General features: G+C 34.6%; 1 protein-coding gene across 3 annotated transcripts in view; it reads right to left on the reverse strand.

The window, feature by feature from the left end:
• Positions 1-1805: 1805 nt before the first annotated feature.
• The window catches only part of LOC144342859 (sphingomyelin synthase-related protein 1-like), a 33391-nt gene continuing 21175 nt past the window's right edge, over positions 1806-14021 (reverse strand). For 2 of the 3 annotated variants that reach the window (XM_085494100.1, XM_085494101.1), the window contains exons 4-5: positions 10479-10629; positions 1806-9090 (exon numbers count right to left, since the gene is read on the reverse strand). In XM_085494100.1, the coding sequence (XP_085350226.1) occupies positions 8858-9090; positions 10479-10629 (384 nt within the window). In that variant the 3' untranslated portion in view covers positions 1806-8857. Of the gene's footprint in view, positions 9091-9395; positions 9471-10478; positions 10630-14021 lie in introns of those variants that run through there. The other variant, XM_085494102.1, reaches the window with a different exon arrangement.

The following is a 14021-nucleotide window of genomic DNA, read 5'->3' on the forward strand; positions in this document are numbered from 1 at the left end:
ACTATGTACAGAAGCTTGTCAATGACTTCTCAAAGACTGGGATGCACTATGTACAGAAGCTTGTCAATGACTTCTCAAAAACTGGGATGCACTATGTACAAAAGCTTGTCAATGACTTCTCAAAGACTGGGATGCGCTATGTACAGAAGCTTGTCAATGACTTCTCAAAGACTGGGATACACTATGTACAAAAGCTTGTCAATGACTTCTCAAAGACTGGGATGCACTATGTACAAAAGCTTGTCAATGACATCTCAAAGACTGGGATGCACTATGTACAGAAGCTTGTCAATGACATCTCAAAGACTGGGATGCACTATGTACAGAAGCTTGTCAATGACTTCTCAAAGACTGGGATGCACTATGTACAGAAGCTTGTCAATGACTTCTCAAAAACTGGGATGCACTATGTACAAAAGCTTGTCAATGACTTCTCAAAGACTGGGATGCACTATGTACAGAAGCTTGTCAATGACTTCTCAAAGACTGGGATGCACTATGTACAGAAGCTTGTCAATGACTTCTCAAAGACTGGGATGCACTATGTACAGAAGCTTGTCAATGACTTCTCAAAAACTGGGATGCACTATGTACAAAAGCTTGTCAATGACTTCTCAAAGACTGGGATGCGCTATGTACAGAAGCTTGTCAATGACTTCTCAAAGACTGGGATACACTATGTACAAAAGCTTGTCAATGACTTCTCAAAGACTGGGATGCACTATGTTCAAAAGCTTGTCAATGACTTCTCAAAGACTGGGATGCACTATGTACAGAAGATGGTCAATAACTTCTCAAAGACTGGGATGCACTATTTACAGAAGATGGTCAATAACTTCGCAAAGACTGGATCCACCATGTACAGAAACTTGATGACTTCTCCAGGTTTAAGATCCAGCATGCAAAGAAGGTTTCCAGTAACTTCTCAAAGTCTGGGATTCACTATGTACAGACGCACCATGAATCACGACAGCAGACACAGTTTCAAGGATATTCTCTTCCTAACCAATCATAGCTAATAGCACTATAAACCAATCAGCACCAAGCTCGCTGAAATTTTTACGATGACTTATCCTACCAAGGCTATAAAAGGCCTGGATACTTTGTTTAGCATGTAAGTACATGTAACCTTTTCCAGTGACAAGTTAATAAACAGAGTTATTTGATATCATTCCATCATTCTTTGGTTGACAGTCCCTTGGCTTACATGCTTGAACTTTATGCTCGTTGGGGTTGAGATAAGTATGAAACCATATTCCAAAGTCCTTCCCACAATTAACATTCCCAATATGTTGTTTTGTTAACTGGTGCATATTCCATGTACATTTTACAGCAAAGCACATTTGCTGTGGTTGTGAGATCCCCTTCAGATGCGAGCGACAGGTCCATGAAAACTAGTCATCACACGTATGCGCATACTTGTAAGCAAGTGTATGCATCTTTTTCCCCACTCTATCCTACAGGTATAAGGATACCTATTACCAACTAACATAGAACAGCTTGTTCATGCTAACAATGGTCTCTTCTTACAGTACAACCCTGAACTAGCTTAACACCTTAATATAACTGCCATTCAGATATGTTCTTGACTTAGTCAAACTAGACACCATCATCGAGAACAAGAATGTCTCTCTGGCATTGTATAGGTAAAGCTGCTTGGGTGGGCTTTTTGAGATGCTTAATTGCCAGATTTGAAAAAAGTTGCAATTAGGGTACCAGTATATCTACCATACGACTTGAAACATTATTGGCAATATATTACTAATTATACAACTGTAATGCAGTCAGAAGAAATAAAAACAATATTTTTAGACAAAACGTCTTAATTTATTTCATTTAACATGCAATGTTTTAATGCATAACCACAATATTACAATCTGTCAAAATTGCTATTAATTAATATGGACATTTTATGATCTAAATAGAAAAAAAAACCATTCCTTTGTGCTCAGATCACTAACAAACTAATTGTGCAAAATTGAAAGTTTTAAAATGTACCTCATATACACAAATGAAAGTAACACTACACTTCACTGTAAACAAAAGGCTTGCATAGAAATTATGAAATTCAGCCTTAAGATTATCCTAACCAATCTTTAAAAAAAAAATGTACTGCTGCTTAGTATGATAAATATTTTTTAAGCAAGCTCAATAATGATAAACAGAAAAAACAAACAATTTTTTGTCTGTGATTAAATGTTTCAATAATATTGCACAGTGTTAAGAGATATTTTTAGTTAATTATTAACTTCCTATCGACAGTAAATTATTCGGATTCAATCTGTTTTTTGATTGTCAAAATACCACTATCAAGGTAAAGTTAAGCTACAAGTGCAAAATCATATGACTGTATGACTCATTCACGGCAATATTGCATAATGAATACATTTTTTTAAATTATCAAAAATTGCAGGAAAAACACAAAATATGTGAAATGCAATTTGGACTGATGATAAATGTTGAAGACATTTATTTTGAAGGTAAAAATTCTTTGAGGTGCATCATACCTACCCTGTAGTGCTTAATCGAATTAATACATTTTCATATCAACAATGCATGTTGGGAATACTATGGCTAACAATTTCCTGAAATCTTTGAAAATTATTCTTTATGATTGGTCTTTTCACATTTTAAAGAAAAAAACTAATTTTTTGATGTGAACCTCAATCATATGCATTTTCAAATCAAAAATGGCTGCCAAAGAAAGGTTCATCAAAAATGGCTGCCAAAGAAAGGTTCAACACAATAAAGCTGCAAGCCATTGTTTCTGTGAAAACAAGTTTATGTATCTGGGATTTTTATTTCATAGAATTTTCAATCGGCAAAATATCAAGAATTTGTAGTTAGTTTAAAATTTGTTATGAAATCTAGTTAGCTCCCATTCATTAGTACTGTGAATGAAAAAGCAACTCGACCAGCAGTATTGCTACATGACTCACTGTTTTGCAAACAAAACAGCAGCATTGATATCAGCTTACCATTATAAACTGTTGCATTTCAACTATCAATATTGTTATTTTGTTAAAAAAAGAGTGAGATATATATATATATATATATATAAGGCCAAAAAAACAACAACTTATGTTGCCCTCAAGTCGGAAAATTGAAAAATTGGGTTGGGCGGTCGGATTTTTTTTGTTTTTAAACTCGTGAAAACTAAGGGAATTGGAAAAAATTGGGAAAAAAAACGCGACACGATATTTCATATTTTTCAGTCGGTCGCTGAGGGCAACAAAACAATTTTTTTTTGACCTAATACTACGACTTGGATTGTTTTTTGTTCACAGTAAATCTATAGGTAGACTTTTACCCACTCCTTCAAGTTCACAACAGCAATATAAATTTAATACACAGAAAAATTAGTTCATGTGTAATGAAATCAGCTCAGATGAGGCATGGTCTCAGCTAATAACATATGAGAGAATCAACCATAAAATGAATATACATGAAATGCAAAACTGTGAAATACTTTATTTTCGCTTGGAATTTATTTGAAAATAAAATACAGCGATTATACATTTTTTCCTATATTTTACACTTAAATCATCAAGAATCAGTGAAAATAAATTCCATACAAAATACCCAAAAAGTCTTTTCAGCGAAAATTAATTCCAGCTAAAATAAAGTATTTCACAGTATTACTTTTTTCAGTAAACAACAAATAATAATAATAATAATTCTGCTGCTGAAAATAAACTTTTTGGCAATTGGTAAAAATATGTACTTGGTACCTGTAAATGCAATCCTTGTTTTGGCCAATTTATGTCAATAATACATATTGTTCCAGGTAGTTATAGCAACTTTCATAACATTTTGTCTTCAAATCATAAAATTACACAAATTACTAGTGATGAAAAACCAGCTGGGAAACAATACGGCAAAAAAATTGATTTGTTTCCAGTCCTGAGATTTTTACAGTATTTTGCCAGTAGAAAAAAAAGTTGTAAGCTGAGTCGCATGCTGACCAGAACTAATCATTTATTTTTTTCTGATCTCAACAGCATAAAAAATACTGTAAAATTTAATTTTCATGTGAAAATCAACAGATTTTCTTTACTGTGGTTTCAAAGACACAAATAAAAGAAACCTTCTCGAAATTTTGTCCTCGGGAATAACATGGTTAATAGTTAACATAGCAACAGCAATGCAGGAAACGGCTACAAGAATATTCAAAATTTTCCAGACATTATGAATCACATTTTATGGTTTTCACACGTTAAGTAAGTAACTAAGCCCTAATCAATCATCACTTAAGCAACTCAGTAACAACTCTCAGGTACTGATATCATGTAAATATGTGCACATCAAACGAGGTGTTCTCAAATTGTCTATGTTCATCAAAAACCAAAATGTGTTTCATGTAGACCTAGAAATTAGGATTTTTCAATTGGTTATGAATGTTGTGGGTATAATAACAAAGAGCAAGACTCACTACTACATTAAATCTGTATTAGATTAGATTGATCTGTAAATCTGTATTTAGAAACCGCGGCTTCTATTAAAATGGTACAATGCAATAGAGGGGATGCAGCTTCTATTAGAGCACCTACATATATGAGAAACGATGAATTTTTGGTTCTCAATTATTCAAAAAGAATGGGTGCGACTTCTATTAGGGATGCAGCTTCTAATACAGATTTGACGGTAATCATTATCCTGTCAGCCAAATGTGCTGTTACATTAGACCAAATAAGGATTAATGCTAAGTTAATATCATTTTTGCTTGAAATGTATAATGCATCAAAATTTAAAGTTTCTTTCAGTAATGACAATGCATATAACAAAAAAAAAATTTCTCTCCAATATGGTAGTTTTTGGTGCACTTCGACAAATGGAGAACACCTCTTAGAAAGGTGAAGAAACGACAATATAGTAAAATCTACCCAAGTATAAAACACCAGTGGGATATTGTAAAACATCTCTAAGCACTGTTAGTAACAATCTCTTCAGCCTGAACACCAGTAACAAAACTGTACGATAAAGTACCTGTTTGTAGTGGTTGTACTGTAAAATATTTTCTCTTGGAACTAATTTTCGAACTAATTTTCGCTTAGGGAATGATTCAGTGAAAATATAATCCAGCCAATATACCTTTTGCCTGGCATTTTAAATTCCACTCGTCAAAAATCAGTGAAAATAAATTCCATACAAAACACCCATAAAGTCTTTTCAGCAAAAATGAATTCCTGCTAAAATAAAGTATTTTACATTAGATCAATCAGTAACTACAAATAAGGTACTTGTATACATGTTATGTTGGAGGGCTTAATGCATTCAGTGTCGTTTAGATAAGTATATAAAATACTTTTACGAAAACCGGAACTATACTTGCCACACAAAACAGACATTTTACAATATACATAGATATGTAGGTATTTGACAAGTTTACAACAACATTTTATTTATTATCTAATCTGATATGTTGATCTATCTACAGTATGATTCTAGTATAGCTAAACACAAAACAACCATATAATAGAGACTGTGTCAGTACAAATATTGATACACTGACAGTTAACTGGCGTTCACAACGTAAACAATCGCTGTCATTGTAAACATGCATTCACAATGTAGAATAATTTTTTTTTCACTGAAAAATGTATTTTTAATGAATTTTATAAAGTGGAAGTGAAAATAAAATATTCTACTATACAATGGTTGGCTGAAGTGCAGTAATGTACGTACGCATAGGACGTTCATAGCGTGTTGTTGTTTACAAATAAGCATCTACCCATCAGCCTTTGAATTTTATGCATTGTTATCTTCGCTTAAAAAGTGAATTCTAGTGCGTCTGAGGCAATCGCATTCAAAATAAAGGGTAGACAGATTTGGTCTTCTACAAAATACAAGATACACTTTGCTTTACACAACTAAAGGGCAGCAGTCGTCGCGCCGCGGCCTGTTCGATATGGTACTCATAGCGACATATACAATGCGTGTAAAATGCATTTTTTATTTACATGAAATTCAAACACACGCCGCGCGACGACCACCGCACTTTAACATAAATACACAGTGCTTTTTTTCAGGCAAATGTTGTCTACCCTTTCCCCTAATGTGACATACAAAAATGGTGTGAAAAAAGTTCACAACGAGTTCATATTCAAGTACCAGTATTCAGAATTTCAGTCATGATTTTGAACTGAACACTGCCTGTTTCATATTGAAATGACACGTTGAGTGTGTATGATAATTTGTATTTTGTGAACATTCAAAATATTTTGGGTGTAATTTGAATATAAACTATGATAGTGATATATATTTTTCCAAATGAAGAACACAGAATTTTTTTTTTAAATGCCACCACTGAGGCAATATGAAAAGTAGCATTTTTCTAGAATTTTGAAATGTGCGAATACAAACAACTAGTGTGAAATATTGTATTTACTGATAAAGAAAAACAGTATTTAAATACAAAATGTTCATTGCACAAATGTTGTCAGGGAAACTGGACGATAAAAATAATGGACTTAACAAACAACAAATCCCTGTAGATTTCATGAAATCTCTGCACTGATGAAAATGTTTATATTGTCTAACTTAACAGTGAACTCATATTGCTTTTCAATGTAACCACGTCCAATGTATTCAAAATTACAAAATCCTGTAATATTCAGTAATATAAATTAAATTAAATTAAATGATACTATCTTTCCTACCGGTATTTCTAATAATATTCAATCTAATATTTGAAGGGCCAAAGCTGTTGTGCAGCGTGTTCAAATATCCTGTAAACAGACAATGTATCGTGCACACATTGAGTAGGCTGTATGAAATCTATACTGAACACAACACAGTGAGACAACTATTGGACTATTAGATTGGAAACTATTAGCTTTGTCTTCCGGGTTTATAACATACCCATACTATTTACTATTGAGCAAGTAGCATGTAAGAATATAAAATAACAGACAAGTAGATATATAAAAAAAATGTGTGCATTAATAATATATATACAAGTGATTTAAAAAAAAAAGATAATACCCCCCCCCATAGACTAGTTTATTTACATGTACAATCACATGCTGAATATGAAACTACTGCAAAAAATCAAATGTAAAGAAATTACTAATATTAATTTAGATATTAATATTGAGTTTATAAATTTGCATTACACATTGCCTGTTGACGCCTTTTTTTAAAATTCATTTTGGATATCAGTGGCAGCTTTTAACAGGTGATGTGTTAATGCATCAATAAATATAACCTTCTGAAAAGAATATGCAAATAATCACATTACAAATGTTTACAGATTCTCTGGATAACATGCTTCGGTCTAGCATGTTTTTGATAACAGATACATGCAAAGACAAATGAGAACAACCATCGCCAGTTGACCCATCTTCGTCAGGATTATAAAATACGTGCATATGTACATTAGAACCAATCAAATTAATGCATGAGTGAAGAGTGCACACACAGACACACGGACATACAGACAAACAGATGGACGGCCAGACAGACAGATGAGGGGAGGATATCTGGATGCAACCCAATCAATAAAGTTCAGATTTTCTATGAATAGGGACTAACTAATCGCCAAAAGGCAGTGCTACACGTCTCTAGACTAAAAGAAATATAAAAACCTGAGGTATCACGGGTCTATATGTTTATTAAAGAGACTACATTAGTGTAATTACATGAGATTGAAATCAGAGATATCTAACTCTGAGATCTAACTGTGGGTTTGCCAAATGAAACCAACTAAAACTATAAGAGCAGCCCACCCTCAACACGGGAGAGCGGCAAGGTGGCAGGCAGTTTGAATTATCACCAGATTTACATTTGACCCTGACATGAACAGTACAAACTTGTGAAGTTTTGCAAAATTTTACTTAGCGATTACAAATTTCTCCATTTGCTGCCAGTTACACGCTTTTTCAACATGAACTGCACTTGTTACTGATAGAAAATGATGTTACCCTGGTATGTATTATCATGGGCTTCATCCTCGTTCTACCATGACAAAAGAAATAATGTTGATTTTCTAATGCCAACAACTGGGAATCTGTTACTCTTTCGTGTCACCTGGTTTTGAATGAATCAGGTTTTTGACAGTCTTTCTTCTTTTCATAATCAGAGTGACTTTCCAGTCCTGCCTGCATTCAAGGGTTAGTTACCATTTTGGTCGACCGCCGCCAATAAGGTCTCATTACCTTGTGGTTATAATGCATTTCTTAATGGCTTAACTGCATGTGTTGTGTCTGCATCTCATTGCAAACTCGTTTAGAGAATAACCTACCACTGGGCAGGTGAGTCATGTTTTTTTCCCCTTTGATCGTAATTACTGAATCTGTCAAATTTGGATAAGGAGGTTTTTTCCTACTGTTTTGAGCGGCCTGTCGCAAGTTAGGATTTGTTAGATTGGTTTAATTCCAATCATGACAGTTGTGTACACATACTTCATTTTCAATTGTTGAAAAAACATAAAAGAGCATTCTTCTTATATCAAGTGAAACTTTTCAAAAATTAACAGCTAGAGCGCAGGGAAAAACAGTGACCAGTAACAATGACATAAACACTACCAACTAACGTCCAGTCACATGCATGCACTCCCCACACACCTCCACAAACTTTTATACAATTTTGAGATCTCTCCTGAACTCGAGTTATCACTGGAACAGACTTTACTTGCAAAAAAAAAAAAAAAAAAAAAAAAATTAAAAAACACCCTTCTTTAACTTACAAAATTGGTGTGATAGAATTTTCAGAAAAATTTGCCATGATCACATTTTCTCTGAGAGACTTTGCACATTAAAATGTTTCACTGATGGACTGCAGAATTACATATATGAAGACAATGCATCTGTCTCAGTAATTGTTTTCATTTCAATACCTCGGGATCTGCGAAGTCGTCTCAGCTCGCCTCCATATAATGAAGTAAGGGAAACAAGATGCGTGTAATCCTATGCTTTTCCATAAGAGCGGGATTATCCAGAAGTATTTCGTGTAATGTGATGGCAAATGAACATAGACATATGCTGACGACAACATCAACCGTGTAATGAATACGTGATGCAATTACGGAGATGGTGCCAAGTATGGCTAACGTCCAGCCTAACACCTGTATTACTTTGTAAGACGATGCATCTAAGGGTAGAAAAGAGTAATATTTAAAAAAAATACACAAATTTATTTTCTGAGATGCAGTAATCAAAGAATCTGTATTTGCAATCTGTATATTATACAGTAATAAAGCATCATCATTTCACATGTCGGGTTAAAAATATGTGCATCACTGCTTTTTGCTTTTGTCAAAATTTCAACAACAAAAAAGTGAAATGGGAAAATCATAATAAAAGCACAAAAAAACTCATTTATTTGACCAGATACTTTGTTTGCTGCATACAAATCTTGGTTTTTGATCATTGTTTGACTTTTCTGAATACAGCATGGATATAGGCTTCTGTGAATATGTTTTGAATGCGTAGACTATGGTAACCATGCATGAACTACGCATCAATAATGACCTGTTAGCAAATGTGAAAGACAGTAAATACTTTATTCCATATTTAGTTTATCCTTTACCTTTCAAAAATTGATAATTACCATTTTTTTTTTAAAAAATCATGCATTTTTTTTTAGATATTTCACTTCCGTTACCAAAAATGTCTTCGGAAATTCCCAGAGAACGGCATCGGCACAATATGGCATTCTGGTTGGTTTATAACAGATTTGACCTATCAGGTCAAAGGACATTGTTGCAGGTCAAATCATGCAAGAAAACATCATGGCAGAAATTCTTTTTACCGAGAGTTTGCGTATGATCGAACACATTCGTCAGTAGAGATAATGATGAATATTTTTACTGTTAACCTCGTAAATTCTGGTTGTGTGTCATAAATATTGTAATAAAATGTGCATATTTTTGTGGCCATTTTGTTTTAACATTGTAAAAGCATTGTTGAAATCAATGACGACTAATTTTGTAATGTTAATTTTCCCCAAAGTCGTAATAGCCCTATCAATCTATCACAAGACGACGCCAGCGAGATTCGAAAGCCAACACTTTAGTCAAAACCCAAGCAGTTAGCCAATTCGCTAGCGAGTTTGCAAATTGGCTGCCCCAGTACTTCTGAGACTTGCTGTAATATTTTGTTACGGTTAAATCAATTGGGCACCATTATTCTTCCTGCCCAAAATTTTGTCTGTTTTTATAATTTTTTATAATTTTTGATTATTTCCTATTGGCTACAGGTCTTAATTCAAATTTAAACAAAATTATAAAAAAAAAAATTATGTGGGTTTGAAATTTGGGAATGATGACAAAGTTGACTTTGCCGCTCAAACGGATTGAAATAATATGATGCAGTAAGTGCCCTTTTTTTTCTTTCATTTTTACAATAATTTTTTACTTTTGCGACTAATTTGCCATAATCAAGTAACAGTGCACACTGACCCTAGCCTGACAAGTTCCAGGGCGCCACCTTGTCAGTCTAACACTGACCCTTAATTGAGCAGTAAAATTGTATACTTACATTTATGGACATTAAACGCCAAGAAAATAAACATACATGCATGACCACTGTACATCAGATCACCGCACAGAATGCCTTTTTTAACAGTAATGCTCGCTGACGTGTAATGAGTTAAAGTCGCTTTCAGTATAGACTGCAGTGAACCATCAGTCTAAAACAGAAGAGCAAGAGAATTAATACAAGAAATCACTAAATTTGCATGTATTTATACAATTGATTACATTTACCAAAACAATGGGAATGGATTGAGTAGTTCGCAATGTCACGAAAAATGTATTTTTGAGCAAATATATTAATTCATAGTGAGCAATCATTAAAAGCGAGGGAGTCGTCACCTGTGCATGCGTCAGATGGCCATAGCATGTCATTGTTTACAAAAAGCGGCTACCCATGAGCCTTTGCGTTTTAGCGCAGGCTGTTATCGTCATTTGAGACTCAATTCCTGCGCGTACACAGGTGACGACCCTCTCGCTTTAATTTATGTTGCTGTCAAATGCCAAAATAATCTACAAAACAAACATACACAGGGCAAAATTTATAGAGAATACACCAGTAAATAACATCTAAACAGCTGGAGAGGTAATTTTGATTCCAACAACAATTCACCTTCTCAAGATCAAACATTATCTCATTGAAAATACAATTGCTAGTCAAACAATGTACGCAGCCTTGTATATGTATGTATACACATGTCGCTTTCTTTTCTGAATATATTTAGCACAGCATTTTTCACTTGCTGAATGGAATCACACGATAATCGGCTTTTATTTGCCATATATCATGTAATAAAGAGCCCAATAAAATTTTCAAGGTCAGTATGAAGTAGTCGTACTTGAGGGCCCAATTGTGACGAAATAAATATGCTCTTATTAATCAAGTCAGTCATAATATTGTGTGCTGGTCTATGGACATGCTGTTTTATTGCTGAATATATTTAGCACAGCAATTTTAACCTGGTAAATGATATCACAGACCATTGGCTCTTTTTCGCTGTATAATGATAAATAAGCAAGAAAAAAACAAAAGAAGTAGAGCTCTGCTGTGCAGAGGGCAGTGGCAATTACTAGGTAGACAGGATAAGAGGAATCTATGACAGTTTAGTACCGGATTCGGCTGATACCCCGCCCATCCTAAACCCCGCCCATGGGCGATGTTTCAAATAGTGGGCGATGTTTTGGTCCACACATTGCCTGACTGAACCAACAAACATTTTTACAGACCCCAATTTTCCCGTCCGACATCTTGTATCGAGCGTGCTATTTCAAATATGACGCTAAAATAATTCACTGTGAAGTCGAAAAGCATTAAAACTTCAATAAAACCAATGCTGTATACGAACTGTTGTTGCGTATTATGACTCGTTAAAATACATTTCACTTACGTTTATTACACTCGAATAAAGTCTACGCTTGAAAAGAATGTTATTTACGAAGTTTAAAATATCCAAGTTTTCCGGATTCGAGCCTCTTGGTTGTTATCAGCAATGTTTAATCTTTGTCTGTATCGCATTCCAGTAAACAAGAAATGGGCGAACTAAAATGTCTCCTGCGTTTCACATGCGACATGATTATTAAAACACTGAGTTAAGCGGTTATGTACATTCTATAAATCTAACCTTGTACACATAATCTTGTACTGACGTGTTTTTTATCCAAAAAAGACGTTAACCCCCAGTTAACTCTTCGTGTTCATGGTATTTGTGAGAGTTGAAACATTTTTTGAACACATGACAAGTAACTATATTGATTTGCATCAAGCTGGATGGCCCCAATTTAAATATCAGTGCGTAAACTCTTGAGGTCATTGCCCAATGCCGCACGTAATTCAAACGCGTGGTTATTGAGTTCAGTCGAAATGTACGTGAATATTGTGATCGAAGTGCACTGTCCAGAGTTTATTATATTATAGTAAAATTTAACTTGACACATGTTAACATTACATGTTTACTTCATTTCGAATAAAAAAAATCACCATTGGAACATCGATGAATCACAAGTATTTAAAATATTTCCTTGACTTTCCGAAGAGTCCTGACTACTATCATTTTTAATGATTTAAATGCGCCCATGTTTATGTTTGCGTAATTATTACAAATGCAACGCATTATCAAGTCGGTAATATTGAAATATTCACAGACTCAATACCCCAGGTCAGCATCCTAACAATAGTAAAAATTAACTTGAGTTTGCGTAATTATCATGAAAGAAATACATTACAAAGTTGAAATATTCAGAGCTGGTACAATATTGTAAACAAATTTGCGTAATTAGAAAAGCAGTGCACTAAGTAAACGACGTTGACATATTCAAAGCCAGTACAGATTTGCATACAAGTTGCGTAATTACAGTACCGTCGAATATAATAACAATTTTACTAGATCGATGCGCGGACCACAAAAGAAAAAGGTTGCTAAGGTAACGCGCCAGTTCAGTGCGGGACTTGGGGTCAAACTTCGGTCAACACACACATGATGCCAGCATCGCCGCGCAGCAAGTTTTGCAAAGTACTTGAAGTTCAATTGCGTCCCAAAATGATGTCGCTGATCACCCAGTTGTCGCAGCGTGTGTTGTGTCATGTCCAAGATGCACCCCGTTTCGACTTTGACTTGCTTTTCCTTCTTGGTGCATGTTCTTGTTCACGTCAAATGCGACCTCTCACCAATGTATTAAAATACTTTGAATTTATACTTTGCATGATTATATTTGGTCAACGCGAAACATTATTTTTTCTATACAATTTTTATCAACGCAGGGTTATTTTTCCAGACAAGATGGGCATCATAATATCTGCCAAAAAATCGCCCGTGCGATCTTTTGGTCCACATTTTTCAAAAAAAAAATCGAATCCTCCATGAGATTGCCCAGGGCGGGGTATCAGCCGAATCCGGTAATTGTGGCAATGGTCACTAGAAGGGCATATCCCGTAGGAGGTAATGTATTTGTGTATTTAATGCATGGATATGTATAATTGATGATGTGGGTGTACAGGAAATTGAAGCTGAAACATAAGTTGTCACTATTACCAGAATATATTTTTGCATTATTTGGTTATTGTACATGTGACTGAATTGAGAATGACAAAGTTTGACAATATGACAAAGTGACATGTGATCTTGAGATGACCTTGACCTTGACCTTTCATTGAAAGATCTTCACAGAAGGGTGACCTCCTGACCCTTCAATACACATGCAATCAACATATGACCTTGAGATGACCCCAACCTGCATGTATGTAAGGGGGTCTAAAAACTAACTCTGCGGCATGGTTGTCCGAGTGTAATCCATTGTCAACAACATTCATGCCAAATTTCAAAGCAATCTGACAAGTGGTTGTGGAAAAAAATCATTTTTAACTATAAATGACATACATAATCCCAAAAAAATAGAGGTTTACATGTGATGTTATAAAATCTCACAGAGGACCATTCCAGGTAGGTGTGATATGAATAGCAAGGCAATCCAGCTGACGGTTTTGGAGAAGAAGTCGTTTGAATGTAAAATGTTGACGGACAACATACAACATAAGAACAACGACAGGTGTGGT

The sequence above is a fragment of the Saccoglossus kowalevskii genome, chromosome 19, assembly GCF_978046115.1.
Source record: "Saccoglossus kowalevskii chromosome 19, keSacKowa6.1, whole genome shotgun sequence".
NCBI lineage: Eukaryota > Metazoa > Hemichordata > Enteropneusta > Harrimaniidae > Saccoglossus > Saccoglossus kowalevskii.